At 46.9% G+C, this 19,365-nt stretch overlaps 2 protein-coding genes across 6 annotated transcripts in view; one reads left to right on the forward strand and one right to left on the reverse strand.

The window, feature by feature from the left end:
* TPGS2 (tubulin polyglutamylase complex subunit 2) overlaps positions 1-9,372 on the reverse strand; it is a 19,366-nt gene extending 9,994 nt beyond the window's left edge. The window contains exons 1-4 of one of the 2 annotated variants that reach the window (XM_068271938.1): positions 9,284-9,372; positions 3,568-3,655; positions 2,018-2,097; positions 1,044-1,131 (exon numbers count right to left, since the gene is read on the reverse strand). In XM_068271938.1, coding sequence (XP_068128039.1) covers positions 1,044-1,131; positions 2,018-2,097; positions 3,568-3,616 — 217 coding nt within the window. In that variant the 5' untranslated portion in view covers positions 3,617-3,655; positions 9,284-9,372. Of the gene's footprint in view, positions 1-1,043; positions 1,132-2,017; positions 2,098-3,567; positions 3,656-9,146; positions 9,217-9,283 lie in introns of those variants that run through there. The other variant, XM_068271944.1, reaches the window with a different exon arrangement.
* A 292-nt stretch (positions 9,373-9,664) lies between these two features.
* Positions 9,665-19,365, forward strand: part of KIAA1328 (KIAA1328 ortholog) — a 343,620-nt gene continuing 333,919 nt past the window's right edge. For 3 of the 4 annotated variants that reach the window (XM_068251844.1, XM_068251829.1, XM_068251853.1), the window contains exons 1-3: positions 9,665-9,726; positions 12,247-12,282; positions 13,482-13,624. In XM_068251844.1, coding sequence (XP_068107945.1) covers positions 9,678-9,726; positions 12,247-12,282; positions 13,482-13,624 — 228 coding nt within the window. In that variant the 5' untranslated portion in view covers positions 9,665-9,677. Of the gene's footprint in view, positions 9,740-12,246; positions 12,283-13,481; positions 13,625-19,365 lie in introns of all 4 variants that reach the window. The other variant, XM_068251837.1, reaches the window with a different exon arrangement.

Raw genomic sequence — 19,365 nt, forward strand, 5'->3', positions numbered from 1 at the left:
TAACAAGGCATGATGGATCCATGTTCTCATTCTGTTTATGCCAAATTCTGACTATCAGACCAGGCAACATTTTTCCAGTCTTCAACTGTCCAATTTTGGTGAGCTCGTGCAAATTGTAGCCTCTTTTTCCTATTTGTAGTGGAGATGAGTGGTATCCAGTGGGGTCTTCTGCTGTTGTAGCCCATCCGCCTCAAGGTTGTGCGTGTTGTGGCTTCACAAATGCTTTGCTGCATACCTCGGTTGTAACGAATGGTTATTTCAGTCAACGTTGCTCTTCTATCAGCTTGAATCAGTCGGCCCATTCTCCTCTGACCTCTAGCATCAACAAGGCCTTTTCGCCCATAGGACTGCTGCATACTGGATGTTTTTTCCTTTTTCACACCATTCTTTGTAAACCCTAGAAATGGTTGTGCATGAAAATCCCAGTAACTGAGCAGATTGTGAAATACTCAAAGCGGCCCATCTGGCACCAACAACCATGCCATGCTCAAAATTGCTTAAATCACCTTTCTTTCCCATTCTGACATGCAGTTTGGAGTTCAGGAGATTGTCTTGACCAGGACCACACCCCTAAATGCATTGAAGCAACTGCCATGCGAATGGTTGATTAGATAATTGCATTAATGAGAAATTGAACAGGTGTTCCTAATAATCCTTTAGGTGAGTGTATATTAAAGGAATACTGTTTGGGGTCGGGGGAAAATGAGTTGAACTTACCCGGGGCTTCTAATGGTCCCCCGCAGACATTCTGTGTCCGCGCAGCCACTCACTGATGCTCCGGCCCCGTCTCTGGTTCACTTCTGGAATTTCAGACTTTAAAGTCTGAAAACCACTGCGCCAGCATTGCAGTGTCCTCGCTCCCGCTGATGTCGCCTGGAGTGTATAGCATAGGCACAGACCATACTGGGCCTGTGTAGTACGCTCCTGGTGACATCAGCGGGAGCGATGTCCTTTAAGCAGAAACTCAGTAAAATAAATTTACCCCCCACTGCCTAAAGTTATGCTGAAATCAATTTCCCGAAACTCCTAGAGAATAAACTCACCATCCAGCTTCACAGACCAGGACATGTGAAAGCCGTCCGTCATCAAGTAAAAGTTTTTCAGATCTTCTGGTAGAGTGCATCCATGTTTCTGTATAGAGGTGCAATAAAGATGTTATTTAAAAAGGGAACTGATCCTAGTTTCAGCCAAGTCACTAAAACCTGTTTGGTAAAAATTGTGTCAGGTAAATTACCTCATATGCTAAAATTATTATTATTATTTTTTTTGAGTGTTCATTACATTTTCACACATGTGGTAATATTTCAGTAAATGATCAAAAATCATCATGACAATTCACTAAGATTTTTACCTCATGCAATATTCCATCCTGTATTTTAGGGAATTGTGCGTAATTTTTTTTTTTTTTATTTATTGCAGCACATGGAAAATCGAAGCCAAATGTGATACAGCTAGCATTTTATTTTATTATAAAGAGCAAGTCCAGGCTGCATAAAATGCATATAGAATGTGTATCAACTCAAAACCAATAAAAGGAACCCGAGGTGAAAGACATGTGGAGGCTGACATATTATTTTTTTTAACAATGCACATTGCCTGCCTGTCCTGAACCCAGAACTTCCTCTGCTCTAAAAGATAAGCAACAGCATAATAACCATTAAAGAAAAAGATTTCTTTGTTACAGCAAATCCTGCAATAAATCTGCAGTGTGTTGTACTTCCTGCTTTCATGGAAGCAGACATAGGGTTATCATCGTGTGTTTACAAATTAGCTGCTCTGCGGCAGCAGTCAGCTGACACATGTGAGAGATCAATTTACACTTGTGATTAGTCACAGGTGAGAGGGGGTTAGACAGGCTAGACAGCTAAACTCTCTAAATACATACAGGATGCATTGATTCCTCTCTGTTTTCCTTCTGTCCTGTGCAAGAGTTCTGTTCCTCTTTAAACAGAATAGAAGCCGTAAAAGAGACCGAGAACTGCCTGCGGATGTCGCAGAAATATGACATCACACCCACCTGCTCCCAGGAGACGACAGCCTGCCGCTCTGCAGGGGAAATCACCTCGAACTTCACTTCTGTCACTCCAGGAGAGGACTCTAAAAGACATGGACATATCAGTCAGTGTTACTCCGTACATTGTTACATCCCAAAAGTGAGTGTGTGCACAGCTGCTTATAGAGAGTCGCTATCAGGATTCATGAAAACATTGTGGGTCCCATGCAAGGTATGCTTCCTGGAGGCCCACCATGGACAGCAAACATCCTCATCTTGCTCCCCGATAGTGTGATAGTCCCTGTAATCCCCTTATAGTGGTATTGGGCTTATTCACAGTGTATAAAGAGAAAGGGACTGAGCCAAGCCACCTATCTGAGGTCTAAAGTGCACCTAAATTGCCATAGAGTGGGCTCAGATTTTTTGTTCATCCGGGCAGCATGAAAAAGTAGCCGGGTGGGGTGCGACAAGAGAATGCAGGGCCGGCGCAGCTCTGCTTACAGCATAGGAGGAGGATGAAGAGGCGGGCTGATGACAGTTGGGTGCTACCCAAAATTAGCTGGGTGGAGCACCCGGCTAAAAGAGCATAGGGAGAACACTGCCCATATAAGGCAACTGCTATCTATATCAAGTTCAAAGTACTGTTAGGCTTGGTTTCCATTGTTTTCTCTCCATTTGTATCGGAGCGCACCAGTTCAGTATCCACTCGATACACATTTAAACGCATTGCACCGTACGCGGCAATGGGCAACGCAACCCCTCGTCCATAAAAACGTAGCCGGTTGGGACTCTACGCTCCGTTCAGTAGATTGTGACTTGTAAGGCCTTTGAAGAAGTGGTTTCAGGTCATGAGATATGCATCAGGCTGTGATTTAAAAGTTTGCCTATGTTATGAAGTATATTTGCTTAGATAGCTTACGTAGACATTTAAAGAGTTCTCAAAGATTTGTATTATTTTTGAGTCTCACTAGCTAAATTGGGTCTGCCTGGCATTGCATTAATTAGCAATGCACAATGATTTGTGTATTGCATGCCTCTACACTTTGCAATAAACATACTAACATTTCTTGTCTAGCTTTCATAGTTTCTTTACCTGCTGCGATAACAGAGCCATTTTACTGGAGAGAAGGCTGTCTAGACTCCTCCCCTATCCTCACCATTATTGACAGAACTCAATCAAGTAGAAATGGGGAGGAGGCACCAGTTAGTGTTCCCCTCTCAGGAAAGATAACCTGTCGGAGCCCACCTCTTCCCTCTGCTAAGAGATTAACTCTTTGGGTCCCGCTTTGCAGCTAAGGAGAGTCTCATGATGGTTGCAGCTGCAGTGAATGTTTACTCTGTTAGGTGCAGTGGGTGGAGGCAGGGGCGTGGCTCAGTGTCAGAGCTCTCCTTGCAGCTGTAAGCGTTTGTGAACGGATCCTGGGTCACATGACTGACTCTTCAAGGGTAGTTTTGTGGAACAGCTGCATCAAATATGAAAACTGTGCAATGGCAGCAACCCCTATTTGTCTCTATTAACAATAAACAATCCAGGAGAGTGAACTAAGGCTTCGGTATTAACTGCGGTCTCTCACCTAAGATCTTGGTAATACCCAGCGTGAGTTTCTCCATGTGAGAAGCCATTCTGGAGTCAGTGCTGATCAGGAAGCCAAGGCATCACCCCTGAGGAGGAAAACAGCATCAGTGTCAGGAAACGCTTCTGCATTCAGAAAAGCGTTTCCAATTACTTTGCTCCAAGTTCTTATTCTGATCCCCCCGTGATACACATGTGACATATATGGACTGTATGTATGGATTATATAGTAAGATTACTGTTCACATCCCATCTGATTTATAAAGTTACACTTGAGCCCTGGCGTTACCCTCAAGCCTCTGGAATTACTCTGGAGTTAACTTTAGGTCAGCATAACATGTTTGTTCCATTGCAGTTCCACCTTTATCTTGTTCTAATCAGTTTTATCTGGTTTTTGCACAGTATGTTTTCATACTTTATGAAGGCCGAAGACCAAACTGTCCATTGCCTGTGCACAAGGTGTCCACGCTTGGCTGTGTAGAAGCGGATTTCATAGGTTTGTACTGTGATCACGAACCTACGATAGCGAATGTGTATGTGCTTGCGTGTGCAGGGCTGTGAAGTTGGTACAAAAGTCACCCGACTCCTCAGTTTATGAAACTTCCGATTCCAGGTACCCAAAATGGCTCCGACTCCTCGACTCCAAAGCTATGTGAGTGTGTTATGTTTAGGGCAGTGTTCCCCAACCTTGTCCTCAAGGCCCACGAACAATGCATGTTTTGTAGAAATCCACAGAGGTATGTAATCAGCTCTGCTGAGTCACTAATTACCTTACCTGTGCATGTTTGTGATTTTCTGCAAAACATGTACTGTTGGTGGGCTTTGAGGACAGGGTTGGGGAACTCTGGTTTAGGGGTATAATTGGTTTGGGAAAACACCTGGACTCCGGGACTTTTCTGAGACCAACAGACGTGATGGATTGTGTCGCCAGGTGTTTTTTCTCCTACGGAGGATTGACAGAGTCCCCTCTTCTTCGGTTGATGCTACAACTGGTGAGAATGTTGATGCTTACTCAGTAGCGTTCCTACAATAGGGCGCAGGGGGGCGTGGCGCACCGGGTGACAGCCAGCCAGGGGGGTGTCGCCACTACCCCCCATTGCAGACAGTGCAGGAGGGGAAGAGCAGTGCTAGAAGGAGGGGTGACATGAGAAGAACTTCTCAAGTTTGAATGTCTGGAGTACTGCTGGACTAAGCCTTGGCACATCCCCTTTTGGGCAACTGAAGGTGTGCATCACACTCACCTACGACTACTAGAAGGAGGGGTGACAGGGATAGCGGCGGGGAGGGGGGAAAGATCCCCCCCTCCCTCACCTGGGTCCCCTCCTTCTGCCTCTCTCCCCCAAGAGGCACGTGACGGCGACGGAGCGCTCCAGCTGCTGGAACGCAGAAGTAAAGTAAGTAGTCTCTGCCCGCCCGCCCTGCCTGTAAGTTGCCCGCTGCCCCCGCTGTTATTTGGAGGGGGAGAGGGGCAGAAGGAGGGGACCCAGGTGAGGGAGGGGGGGATCTTTACCCCCTCCCCGCCGCTGCCCCCACTGCCCCTCCTTCTAGCGCTGCTTACCCCCCTCCTGGAGCAGCTATACTGGATGCAACTAAACTAGCTATACTGGGGGCAACTAAACTAGCTATACTGGGGGCAACTAAACTAGCTATACTGGGGGCAACTTTACTAGCTATACTGGGGGCAACTATACTAGCTATACTGGGGCAGCTATACTGGGGGCAACTATACTAGCTATAGTGGGGGCAACTATACTGGGGGCATCTATACTGGGGTCAACTAAACTAGCTATACTGAGGCAATCTATACTAGCTATACTGGGGCAACTATACTGGGGCAGCTCTGGGGGCAACTATACTATTTATACTGGGGGCAGCTATACTAGCTATACTGGGGGCAGCTATACTAGCTATACTGGGGGCAGCTATACTGGGGGCAACTATACTGGGGGCAACTATACTAGCTATACTGGGGGCAACTATACTGGGGCAGCTCTGGGGGCAACTATACTATCTATACTGGGGGCAACTATACTATCTATACTGGGGGTAACTATACTAGCTATACTGGGGACAAATATACTGGGGGCAACTAAACTAGCTATACTGGGGGCAACTAAACTAGCTATACTGGGGGCAACTAAACTAGCTATACTGGGGGCATCTATACTAGCTATACTGGGGGCAGCTATACTGGGGGCAACTATACTGGGGCAGCTCTGGGGGCAACTATACTATCAATACTGGGGGCAACTATACTAGCTATACTGGGGACAACTATACTGGGGGCAACTATACTAGCTATACTGGGGGCAACTAAACTAGCTATACTGGGGGCAACTATACTAGCTTCACTGGGGCAGCTATACTGGGGGCAACTATACTATCTATACTGGGGGCAACTATACTAGCTTCACTGGGGCAGCTATACTGGGGCAACTGTACTAGCTATACTGGGGGCAACTATACTAGCTAATACTTTAAATTACAGTTAGCTCCGACCCTCATCCGGTCATGACCACGCCCAATTTATTGCCGGTTGTGGCCACGCCCATTTTTTTAAGGGGGGGGGGGGGGTGTCTTTTAATACCCAGCACCGGGTGCCAAATGCCCTAGGTACGCCACTATGCTTACTCATAATTACTAACCCTTCTGCAAATACCTTCTTAAAGATATAAATATAAATGTAACAGAATTATAGAACAATAAATACTATTATTGTTTGAATTATTCAGCTCTGCCTAGATTTCTTTTTAACCTACTATAAGTAGGGTGCGCTTTGCAGCAGGGTTTAAAAACCCTATGTTTTGTGCCACCCCCCCCCCCCCTCCCAATATGTCCCAGGTTCAGCATTACATACCTGAGATTTGTACATTCTTAAGCATGGACACCCTCCCCACTGCCCCAAACCAGAGAGTGACATCTGATCAAATGGAAAGAGTGGGCAGGACCAATAAACACAACAGAATTGGCCATGGTGTAGGAAGGGAAATACACACAAGGACCAGCAAATGCCAACAATGCGCTAAGCACCTTAGCCATGGTTCTCATCCCTGCCTGCCATAGCAGCACCTGCTCACTCCAGCCATGCAAGTGCATACCAGTCTCCATTCGGCTACCACCATTCTGACCCTGGACATTCATTTAACTAGCCTTCCTGACTGTCATTGCTGTTAGCAACCTAATTACATTACATACATTCATCAACCCAGTTATTATATCGGGCAACTGTTTACTTGCTATGCCTGGTACACAGGATGCAATTTTCCATCAGACTGACAGTTACATCGATTATTTCCACCATGTCAGATCTTATTTCTGATCGTTGTTTTGCTCGATTTTCCAATCAGTTCTATACAAAATCAAATGGAAAAAAATCAGATCGGACCTGTCAGAAATAATCGAATCGACCGTTACTCTGATGGAAAATTGCATTGTGTGTACTAGGCATTACACTTTCTGATGAGGTTTTTAACTGCCTCATATCATGACCTTTGAACTTTGAAGGACCACTCCATCTCCTCATGGGGGATTCTCAGTTTTTTTTTAAGCATTTCCTGAACAGCAGTTGCTAAGTCTAACTGCCATTAGGGAGGCTGGCTGGTATCTTACTATTTTGGCCATTTTGCCATTCAGGAAATGCTTTTGAAAACAAAGAAAACACTGAGAATCCCCCATGAGGAGATGGACTCGACATGACAAATGGATTTTTAACAAATTTGTTACCCTGCACACAGCTCACCGGAGGCGTACTAACAATGCCGATTACCTGGCTGTCCTGCTGATTTTCTGCCTCTGATACTTATAGCCGTAGACCCTGAACAACGGTGCAGATCAGAAGCTCTGACTGACTGGTTTAGCTGCATGCATATTTCAGGTATGTGATTCAGACATTGACGCCATAAGATCAGCAGGATGCCAGGGAACTGGTATTGTTTAAAAGGAAACAAATATGGCAGCCACAATATTTTTCTCACTTCCTTTAGCAGCACATACTCACAATGTGACTTTTCACACTATTTTTCCCATGACTGGTAATTAACTTCTTGGCACGATGAGCAAACTTTTCCACGATTTCACAACGAGGGCACATGCGCGCGATTAAACAATATTCTGAGACATGTTGCGCAAACAACTGTCACGGCAGAGAGGATCTGTAAGATCCTTGACAACTCCCGCAAATGTTTGAACTCTCAAGCTTAATTATTTTCAGTTAAGGTTCACTTTAAAGAGACTCAGTGATGGATTAACATAATAGATTTATACATACCTCGGGCTTCCTCCAGCCCCATCCTCATGTGGATCGCTCCCACGCCGCCATCGTTAGCCTTCTCTATCGCTGTTACCAGGGCTTGTAACTTCAGCCAATCGCGGTACGGAGGAAGTGAGCTGCGCTTGTGTCAACTGGCCGAAGTTATGAGGTTACGAGACCCGGTACCAGCGATAGAGAAGGCTGAGGATAGCGGCGTATGAGTGATCCGTGCAGATGGGGCTGGAGGAAGCCCAAGGTATGTATAAATCTATGCTGTTACTTCATCTCTGGGTCTCCTTAAAAGGACACCAGAGGCAAAAATAAACGAATGAAATACATGATTGTATCTATCTTCCTTCTCCTAAAAATGACTTTTCAAGATATTCCAGTTTCATTTTCTGTTGAAACCTACTTTTTAAGTTTTAACTGTTTTATTGTTTTTGTTCAATGACACATTCATTGAAGTATGCCAGAACTAAAATGTATGAACTATTGACCCTTTTTATCTCTTTCCTGCTCTCAGAAGCCATTTTCTGCTAGGAAAGTGTTTTATAGTTGGAATTTCTTATCAGTGAGGGTCACATTGTAGTCACTTCCTGTCTGAGTCAGGACTGCGTCAGCCACTTATACCTGCTATTTAAAGAGAATCAGTACTATCCGATTTGTACAATACCATTCGAGTCACTGTGATCTCCTGGATCCCTCTTTGCCGTTTCCGCCACTCCCCGCTTACGATCCTGGCTTTTAATCGGCAGTTTTAGGCAGTGTTTACAAAAAAAACATGGCCGCTAACCAGGAAGTGATGTTTGTGTATGTATGTATGTATGTATGTATGTATGTATGTATGTATATATCTATAGATATTTATCTATATCCATCTATCTCATGTTACAGTACACTACAAGTTTTTATTATATAGTGAATTATCTGCACTCCAGTCAGGAATTTTCACAGTTTCTCAGCATGTGACAGGCAGCTCCCTCCCCCTCAGACAAGCTGAAAAAGAGAGCAGAGACCTGTCTGTGAGGGATAAACAAAGCACACACACAGAGCCTGGAGGGGGCATGCACAACTTGTCCCTATCACAGCAGAGGCAGCACATTCCTCCCTGGCTCGACAAAGAAAAGAAGATTAGATAGATTAGAGACAGGGCAACTAGAAAAGGCTGCAGCAATCCAGAGCACATTACAACAGGTATAGGAATTTATAGGATAGAAGACATAAGGCTGAAAATGTTATTATAGAATCTCTTTAACTCTTTCAGGCAGAGTATCCTTTAAGTTCCACTTTCCTTTGTGACTAGCCACCCTAACAGACCCCCCCTGTGATACCTGAAATCACCTCTCCCAGCCTCCTCCATCCCTCCTTCACATCTCTCTACATCCACTGCAGGAAAACCCGGCAACGCCAACCTAAACACAGGAAATAAAGCCATAATAATAATAATTACATATACTACATGACATACCTATTATCACAAACCCATCCCTTCTGCCAAGGCTCCACCCCCTCAACACACTCCACCCACTCTTCATGTAGTCAGTATCCAGGATATACAACTTCCCCGCACTGCACGCCGGGATATCTCCCCCCTCCCCCGCGCTAGGCATGCCGGGGATTGTAGTCTGTAGCGGCGCTCCCGTCACGTGAGATGAGGTTGATGGAACTTCCCTCCCACAATGCAGCAGCAGACGCGACGGCGCGTCACCAACGTCTGTAAATAAGCGCTTCCTGAGCGGCGTGTGTGAGAGCCAATGGCTAGGAGGGCGTGGCGAGCGCTGGCCAGTGAGCGAGGCGGGCGGTGTGAGGGGCAGGGCACGGCGGTGGTTGTGGGAAGCGGGAGGGGTGGCGGGGGTTTGAAGATGGCGGATGTTGCCGGGGAGGGAGCAGCGGCGTATTGGAGTCACGATTGTATCCTTTCCCTGTACGTCTATTACATTATATTCTATGGCAGCATGTGGGGGGAGGGGAGGAGCGTGCGTGTGGGGGGCTGTCACTGAGCTCTATGCAGCTGAATGAGTGGAAATGATGTGTTACAGGGGCTGCACAGCAGTTTGAGGGGCTGGCACTCTGCATGGAGGTGTATAGGGGGGCTGCACAGCAGTGTGGGGGGCTGGCACTCTGTATGGGGGGGCTGCACAGCAGTGTGAGGGGCTGCACAGCAGTGTGGGGGGCTTTCACTGAGCTGTATGCAGCTGAATGAGGGGAAATGGTGTGTTACAGGGGCTGCACAGCAGTGTGAGGGGCTACCACTCTGCATGGAGGTATGTGGGAGGGCTGCACAGCAGTGTGAGGTGCTGGCACTCTGCATGGGGGGGGGGGGGGTTGCACAGCAGTGTGAGGGACTGTCACTTTGCATGGGGGGGGGGGGGGGGCTGCATGGCAGTGTTAGGGGCTGTCACTATGCATGAGGGGCTGCATGGCAGTGTGAGGGGCTGTCACTGTGCATGAGGGGCTGCACAGCAGTGTCTGGGGCTGTCACTCTGCATGGGGGGCTGCACTGGTGTGTGGGGGGCTGTCACTCTGCATGGGGGCTGCACAGCAATGTGAGGGGCTGGCACTCTGATGGGGGGCTGCACAGCAGTGTGAGGGGCTGCCACTCTGATGGGGGGCTGCACAGCAGTGTGAGGGGCTGTCACTCTGCATGGGGGGCTGCACAGCAGTGTGAGGGGCTGTCGCTCTGCATGAGGGGCTGTCGCTCTGCATGAGGGGCTGCACAGCAGTGTGAGGGGCTGTCACTATGCATGAGGGGCTGCACAGCAGTGTGAGGGGCTGTCACTATGCATGATGGGCTGCACAGCAGTGTGAGGGGCTGTCACTATGCATGAGGGGCTGCACAGCAGTGTGAGGGGCTGTCACTATGCATGAGGGGCTGCACAGCAGTGTGAGGGGCTGTCACTATGCATGAGGGGCTGCACAGCAGTGTGAGGGGCTGTCACTATGCATGATGGGCTGCACAGCAGTGTGAGGGGCTGTCACTATGCATGATGGGCTGCACAGCAGTGTGAGGGGCTGTCACTATGCATGATGGGCTGCACAGCAGTGTGAGGGGCTGTCACTATGCATGATGGGCTGCACAGCAGTGTGAGGGGCTGTCACTATGCATGATGGGCTGCACAGCAGTGTGAGGGGCTGTCACTATGCATGATGGGCTGCACAGCAGTGTGAGGGACTGTCACTATGCATGAGGGGCTGCACAGCAGTGTGAGGGGCTGTCACTCTGTATGGAGGTGTATGGGGGGGGGCTGCACAGTAGTGTGAGGGGCTGCACAGCAGTGTGAGGGGCTGTCACTCTGCATGGAGGTGTATCGGGGGGGCTGCAGAGCTGTGTGAGGGGCTGTCACACTGCATGGGAGCTGCACAGCAGCATGAGGGGCTTTTCATCTTTGCCACTCCATCGGTTGCCAGATACAATAGCGGGAACTTCAGTACTGCTTATCCGTATTGTGTGCATTGTGCAAAATTCAACACATTAGTATGTACAAACACTCTGCACTGATTTATATGTGGGCACGTTTGCATCTTTGCGTCCAAATGGACTTTGGTTGTTTCTGTATGCGATTAGTTTTAAATGACTATTCCATTGTTAATACACAGTTTATGGTACGGGAATAGTGCAGTATTTTTAGACCTATTGTTTATAGTAATTCTCAAGCAAGCAGACATTGCATTTATATGGCATCAGCCAACCCCCGCAGGTCCTGGACAACTGACCTTTGATTGCTTTGCTTATTATTATTATTTATTGTATTTATAAAGCACCAACATATTCTGCAGTTCTGGACAATAAATACATACAGTACAATGATACAAGAATGACAGATGTAACAAGGTTATACAACATAGTGCAAAGTTATAAAAAGCAAACTGTATAAGATACATGATTATGCAATTCTGGGCTGGTTAGGTAGGCCTAGTAATACAAGTACAGGCTGCCATAGGAAAGGAGCACACAAGCATGTAGAATACTCTAGGGAAGGCAGGACCCTGCCAAAGGCTTACAATCTAAGGGGGGGGGGGGAGATTAGGTAGGGCTGTGGAATAAATATTCAATAGAGAGTGTGTGGTAAGGGGTGGGTTGGCCATTTAAAGAGGTGGGGTTTGAGGGCTTGCTTTAATGTGTTGAAGGAGGGAGCAAGTCTGATGGGTGGGAGCAGCTCTTGAGAAATCCTGCAGGCACACATGGGAGTGGGAAATGCGTGGAGCTGTGAGGCGAAGGTAGTTGGAGGACCGGAGGGGACGACCTGGTTTATACCCGTGAACAAGCTCCGAGGTGTAGGTAGGGCAGGTTTTGTGCACATATTGCTTGTTTGGGGATTGCACAGGATGTATGCGTAGATCGGACCCCAGTGTCATGCTATTCTTGAGCATGGAGTGTGGAAGGAAATTGTCACACTAAAGTCTTTCAGTATTCCTTAAAGTCCTCTCCAGCTTCTGATGAGGAGCAGGAAATGGTTTACATCCCAGGTACGCAGCGTGACCCCTTCATTTATACATATTTATTTATATACAGTAGAATTCCTTTATAGTATAATCCAAGGGACCATAGTATCATGTATGCATCTGCAATCTGATGGGGCAATTATAATCTGCATCAGTGTTTCCCAATGCCGTCCTCAAAGCCCACCTACAGGAAGCTGCACATGTTTACAGGTGAGATAATTAGTGTTTCAGCTGTGCTGTAAAAGCTTAGCGGTATGGACGAGCTCAGCTCGTCCATGACCGCCGCGCTGGATTGCTCTGCCCCCCCCCCCCCCGAGACCCCGTGCGCAGCTTGGCCAATCAGTGCCAGGCAGCACTGAGGGGTGGATTGGGACTCCCTCTGACGTCACGACGATCGTCGCCATGGCGTCGAGGGAAGCCAAACAGGAAATCCCGGTCTGAGCGAGATTTCCTGTTTGCTCTGATTGCCGGAGGCGATCAGAAGGGGCGGGGGGATGCCGCTGCTCAGCGGCTATCATGTAGCTAGTGCTAGGCTAGCTACATGATTTAAAAAAAAAAAAAAAAAAAAAAAAAAGTGTTGCGCAGCCACCCTGGCACAATCAATAGAACGCCAGGGTGGTTAATATCTACCTGTGACATTCCACAAAGACTGCATTGTTGGTGGTACTGGGGGACAATGTTGGGGAAAATAGTTCAGTGAAAATAATGTAATAAAAAAGTGCTTCGTGTTTACAATAATTATGAATAACTTATTTAGTCAGTGTTTAATCATTGTAAAACCTTTCTTCTTCCTGATTTATATTCTGAACGTTATCACATGGTGACATTTTTACAGCTGGCAGGTATGTCAGTGGAAGGAGATGCTGCTTGTTTTTTTTTCGCAGTTAGAAAACAGCTGTTATTTCCCACGATGCAACAAGGCTCCCACAGTGTGATGTCAGAACGATGGTCCTGACATCACACTGTGGGAGGGGTTTTCCCACAATATCAGCCATACAGAGCCCTTTGACAATCCGTTTGTGAAAAGGAAAAGTTTTTTCCTGGGAAAGGGGTTATCAGCTACTGAATAGGATGATCGATTTTTGGTTATGGTTTCTCTTAAATGACTCTGCATAGTTAGACCAAAAGTATTGCTCTACATACTTGCCACATAGTGCACAGTTTATCTGTATTGCTGCCTGATGAGGGTGGTGACGCTATTGTTTCTTTGTGCTGTTTTTTAGGGCTCAGCAGTGAAGGTAACCTCAGGTCATCTTTGAAGTTTAGAGGTTTAAAAGCTGAAGAAAGAAAGCCCAAAGCTATAGTTCCTGATCAACCCACCACCATGGACTTCCTACCAGAGCAGACACGGCACACGGATCAGCAGGTAATCCGCCGCACGCTGGCCTGACGCCACAGAGGCTTTCTGCCGAATGTTTAGTTCTTCTTAAAGCAATCCTCAAGCGAATATAAAAATAAACATTCTTACCTATTGAGATGGAAGGCTCTGGGTCCTATAGAGCCTGCCCGTTTACCTCACGGGCCACTCGTTCCAGCTCCGTCACCACCGTTCAAATCTCCCTCTGCAGAAGGCTTCGACTTTCCTGGTGGCTTAATTATAGGTACGCCACCAGATATGCACTTTAACTAAACTTAGTATAGAACTGTAGAGTAGCTGTTAAATAGAATTCATAACTAGTCCTTGGTAAGAGTACTTGTAAAGGGTTCAGACGGGTACAAAGAACATCTATCAGGCCCTAGGCAATGTAAGTGTGGGTACATGTAAGAGTGATGTGCAGATACTCTGCAGGGGAATTAGGGGATTCTTCCTCTATTACACATTCTTCATTCACAATCTGAACCAGATTTATGGGTGATAGACAACACCTCTGTGTTCAATGTGCACAACATTCTCAGTGGATTTACAACAGCTATGCAGGGAGAGCATATGTATAGTAATAGTAGTAAAAGTATAGTAATACTGTACAACTTAATTTATAGTCTCCAACCGTCAAATTTAATAAAGGGAGTGCATAAATCTGCATACAAATTAGCATAAACCTGCATTAACACAAAATTATTTGCGTCTCGCTGACCATTCCTACTAATGACACTACACGTTACATTATCTGTCACTTTTTTAAGCTCCCAAAAAGCAAAAATATAATATTATTGAGGTAAGAAAAGTAATATTGAAATGAAGTTAATTCGGAACTACTTACTTTGAGGGCTTGTGCACACCTAGGGTGTTTTACGTTGTTTTTCTTTTAAGCGCCGACTATTTTCAAAATCACCCTGAAAGAGTTTGTGCAAAGATTTCCTATGAGAGTGTTCACATCTGAGCGGTTTGTTTCTGATCCACTCAGCAAAGCGCTGCCTGTACCATTTTTAGGACAATTTTGCTACAATGGAAGGGATAGGAAAAACGCAAAACGCTCACAAAATCGCTTTGTGTAGCGATTGTGTTTGCGCTTTAGAGAATAAATACATTGTATTTGTTATTTTCTGGGTCAAAGAAACAAACCGCTCTACAAAAGCGCTGGCAAGCGGCGGGAGGGGGAAAAAAAAATCACTCACAAAATCGCAAAATGCTGGCCTCAGCGATTGCAACTTTAGATGTGAGCAAAGCCTTAATGATTATTTTTGCTTGTAAATGTGCTCAAAAAGGTTATTTTTATCAATGAGGCGAGAAGTCATTTATGAGAAGTATTGTGAATAGAGCCCATTGGGCATGATTCACAAAGCTTTTTCACCCGTTTTCGTCAGTTTTCACCTTATCTGTTACTTTTTTAACCACTTTACCACCACGGGTACAGTATATCTACGCTCCTTTTTAAAGGGAACCAGAGGCGAATGGCCAGCTAAAATAGAAAAAGATTTCATACATACCTGGGGCTTCTTCCAGCCCCATACGCACGGATCGCTCCCACGCCGCCATCCTCCGCTTCCTGGATCCGCCGGTACCGGGTCCCGTCACTTCCGGCGGACGCGGCCAATTGTCCGCATCACAGGGGCTCCCTCCACACCCGTACGCATGCGGCTGCGCAGTAGGCAGCCACATGCGTAACTGTATGGAGAGCACCCTGTGATGCGGAGAATTGGCCGCATCCGCCGGCCGACTGGCGGTAATGACGGGACCCGGTATTGGCGGATCCAGGCAGCGGAGGACGGCGGCGTGGGAGCGATCCGTGCGTATGGGGCTGGAGGAAGCCCCAGGTATGTATACTTCATCCTCTCTGGTTCCCTTTAACACCCTTTCCCCACCAGGAGCGTAGATACACGCACCCCCCGCCCTTGTCCGCGCACCCCCGCGCTCGTGCACGCCGCCGGCCGCTCACCCGGAGATCAATGAATGGGAAAAACCGTTTGTTGATCTCAGCCCCCCCAGCAATGATTGGCTGCTTCTATGAGAAGCAGCGCGATCATTGTGAGAAAAAGTTTCCCAGCCTCCCTGAACTTCCTGCACCCAAAAGCATTTTTCATATACAAATACATAGCTTTACATTATAAATTAACTCATTACCTCCCTCCCCCCCCCCCCCCCCACACACACACATTGTGATAGGGACATAATTTTAAACAGTGTAATAACCGGGACAAATGGGCAAATACGTTTCATGGGTTTTAATTACAGTAGCATGCATTATTTAAAAACTATTATGGCCGAAAACTTAAAAATAATTTTTTTCCCCCAATTTTTTCCTTTTTTCCCATTAAAACACATTTAGAATAAAATAATAATAATTTAATTGGTGGCGGAAAAAAAACAAGATCTAGTTCATTTCATTGCGATAAGTGATAAAGTTATAGACGAATGAATGGAAGGAGCGCTGAAAAGTGAAAATTGCTCGGGGTCAAACCCCTCAGTGGTGAAGTGGTTAAAGGGGTTCTGTGGGGCTTCCTCAGGAGAAAAACTGCCACTTACCTGGTGCTTCTATCAGCCCCCTGCAGTGGTAATGTCCCACGCCGTCCTGCTCCCATCTGCCGTTCCCCGCAGCCGGCACCGGGCTATTATTCGTCTGTCACACAGACGAATAATGCGCGTTGCCGTGCCTCCGCTCGCGTCATCTGAGGCTTACTGCGCAGGCGCAGTACAACGGAGCCTTGTACTGCGCTTGCGCAGTAAGCTTCCGATGACGCAGGCGGAAGCGAGCGGGTGCGCCGCGACTGCAGCGCAGCCGCAGTTGGATCCCATGCCGCTTAGACCGGGGCCGGCGGCGGAGAACAGCAGATGGGAAGAGGACGGCGTGGGACATTACCGCTGCACAGGGCTGATAGAAGCCGAAGGTAAGGGTCTGTTTTTCTCCTCAGAAACCCCTAACAGAACCCCTTTAAGCTCCCAAAGAGCAAAAATACAATATAATTAAGGTAAGAAAAGTAATATTGACATGAAGTTAATCAGGAACAAATTACTTTGAGTGATTATTTGCTTGTGCTGAAAGGTTATTTTTATCAATTAGGCAATAATTTGAGAAGTTTTGTGAATAGAGCCCAATACAGAATAAATAAACCCCATATGAGCTGGCTTCGGATGCATAGATCTGCTTCCCCCTTGCAGAAAATGGCTAAAATCTCTATCCGATATAGAAAATGATAGAGGTCTTTTTCTGCAAAGTGGCAGGGCTACATGCTGGAACCCAGCTCATATGGGGCTCCATTGAATCTTATTCTACAGACGACATGCTGAGGCATTCACGTTGGCAATGACAGGCCAGGATGGCTGCCACGGTAGAGTGCCAGAGACTGAAGAGTATCCTCAGCCCTGCAGTTTCAGATAAGACACTTGTCACAAGCAGTGATAAATAGCCTGAGAATGGATAAACACGAGTATCCTGTATCAAATCCATAAACAAAGTTCCTAAGGATTTAGAGACTTTTCAGCACGACTAATAAAAGGCAGTACCTGAACCACTGTACAATCTGTAATGCCTGGCAGATCTCTTGTTTTCCTTCAGCCACTATACCCCAATCTAGTGCCGTAGCTCTGAGCTTCGGCCCACGGTCTTCACCTATAGACAAGCCCCCGCTTGAACTGGGCACTGAATGTCTCCTGACTTTGGTTACTCCCAGGTCTTAACGTGCAAGGTATAGAGGCTGAGGCCGGGAAAACCGGAGTACCACCAGGGCAAAGCAAGACTATGCAGCTGGGTGATATCAGGAAATAGAGCGGAATGCCCTTGTGGAGGAGATTACAGAGATCACACCAGGAGCTATGAACAATGGCGCTAGATTGCTCTGAGCGACCACAGCTCTGAGCTTCTAACAACCGCTGCAATAAACAGGACACAATGGTTGCTCAGTGCGACCGCCGCACTGAGCATCTGATGTCCACCACACTGAGTAAACAAGGACAGACGGAAGAAATGCTTTCCATACTAATCGCTGCCCCAGCGATAGCAAGCATCCACACTGGCACGGACAAGACAAACAAGTAGGAGCGTACCTAATAGCAACTGCAGCTATAGTTACGTCCACAGGAACAGGACCAGCAGAAACCGACAGAAGGAATGCTTGCCAATCTAATCTCTGCCCCAGTGATGGCAAACCTTCACACAGACAAGACAAACAGGAAGGAGCGCAACTAATAGCAACCGCAGCTATAGTCACGTCCACAGGAACAGGACCAGCAGAAACAGACAGACAGGATTGTTTGCCAATCTAATCGCTGCTCCAGCAATAGCAAACATCCACACAGGTTCAGAAAGAAAACAGGAAGGAACGTAACTAATAGCAACCGCAGCTATAGTTACGTCCACATGAACAGGACTAGCAGCAATACTACCAGTCACCAACGTGGTGAAGGCAGTCTCCAAGCTATCAGGATCGGAAAGACTTCACTGTACCCCTGTGGGTGCAGTGAATGTCCAACCAGGGCAAGGTAATGCAATACAATTCAAACTTCACATAAGGAACCCAGCAGCCAGCTAAGGCAAGGCTGAACGCTATGACAGGCAAGGTGTGAGAGGAGGAGCAGGCTTTTCTATGGGCATCAGCCAATGAGAGCAGACATGCAAATTCCCACACAGCTGAATGGTAATCACTTAATCCTCATTACAAATGCATGCCATATTATTATGCAACAACATGCATGTAGGAAATCCAGAACTGTCTGGCTGCAGTTTTAACTGCAGCAAGCCATCGGTAGATTCATGACAACATCCTGAGCTGCTCTGAACTGCAAAGTGATTGCAGATGGCAATGAGTCTTATTGCAAATGCAACCAAATGCAAGCTGAGAAATCAAAACTGCTCGGTTACAGCTTCGCTGCAACCGACAGGACATGCTACAGGAGGGATCCTTACACAATCGCTCTGTGGCCCGTTCCTGGAGGGTAACAATGTCTAAATGCTCCTACGTCGGTGACGGATCAAACAAAATGCCAACTTGCTGTAATCCTGAACTACCGGCTGCAAAGTGTGCAGCCATCGAATGAGCAGGACTCCTGTCTAGCACCGGCTGGATACTTCCTGGTCACACTGGCTGTTTGTGCGTTCCACCAACTTCTCGCCCCTCCTCCACTAAAGGGCCGGCTAACTCTTTCCTTGTGTGTTCCTCCTTATGTCTGGGGTCTGTCGAATGTCTCACACTGCACTTTCCTTTCATATAGTTTTCATTTAACAGAACCGGTTGTACAATTATTCGAAAATATGCAATAGTCAGTCACATATCCTCTGGTGCAATTCTCTCACTGACAGCAGTTCATAGATCCTCAGTAACTGACAATTTTCTATTCACACCCCTCCAGTATAAACAGGGTAGAGTGTCAGCTTCCTGGCCAGAAGCTTTTTGTCCCAAAAGCAGATACCATCTTAATAAAGCTTTAAAGAGACTCTGTAACAAAATGTTGAGCCTTATTTCTTTTATCCTATAAGTTCCTATACCTGTTCTAATGTGCTCTGGCATACTGCAGCCTTTCCTAGTTGCACAGTGGCTGTGATTTCTCTGTTATATCATCTAATCTTCTCTCCTCTGTCGGGCTGAGGCAGTCAGGCTGGAATGTGCTGTGCTGCTTGTGATTGGATAGAAGCTATACACACCCTCTCCAGGCCCCCTGTACACTCTGTATGACTCACACACTGAGCTACTCTCAGCGTATCACTTGCTATGTCTTTTGTTTGTAAACACTGC

This window comes from Hyperolius riggenbachi, chromosome 1 (genome assembly GCF_040937935.1).
Source record: "Hyperolius riggenbachi isolate aHypRig1 chromosome 1, aHypRig1.pri, whole genome shotgun sequence".
NCBI classification, from domain to species: domain Eukaryota; kingdom Metazoa; phylum Chordata; class Amphibia; order Anura; family Hyperoliidae; genus Hyperolius; species Hyperolius riggenbachi.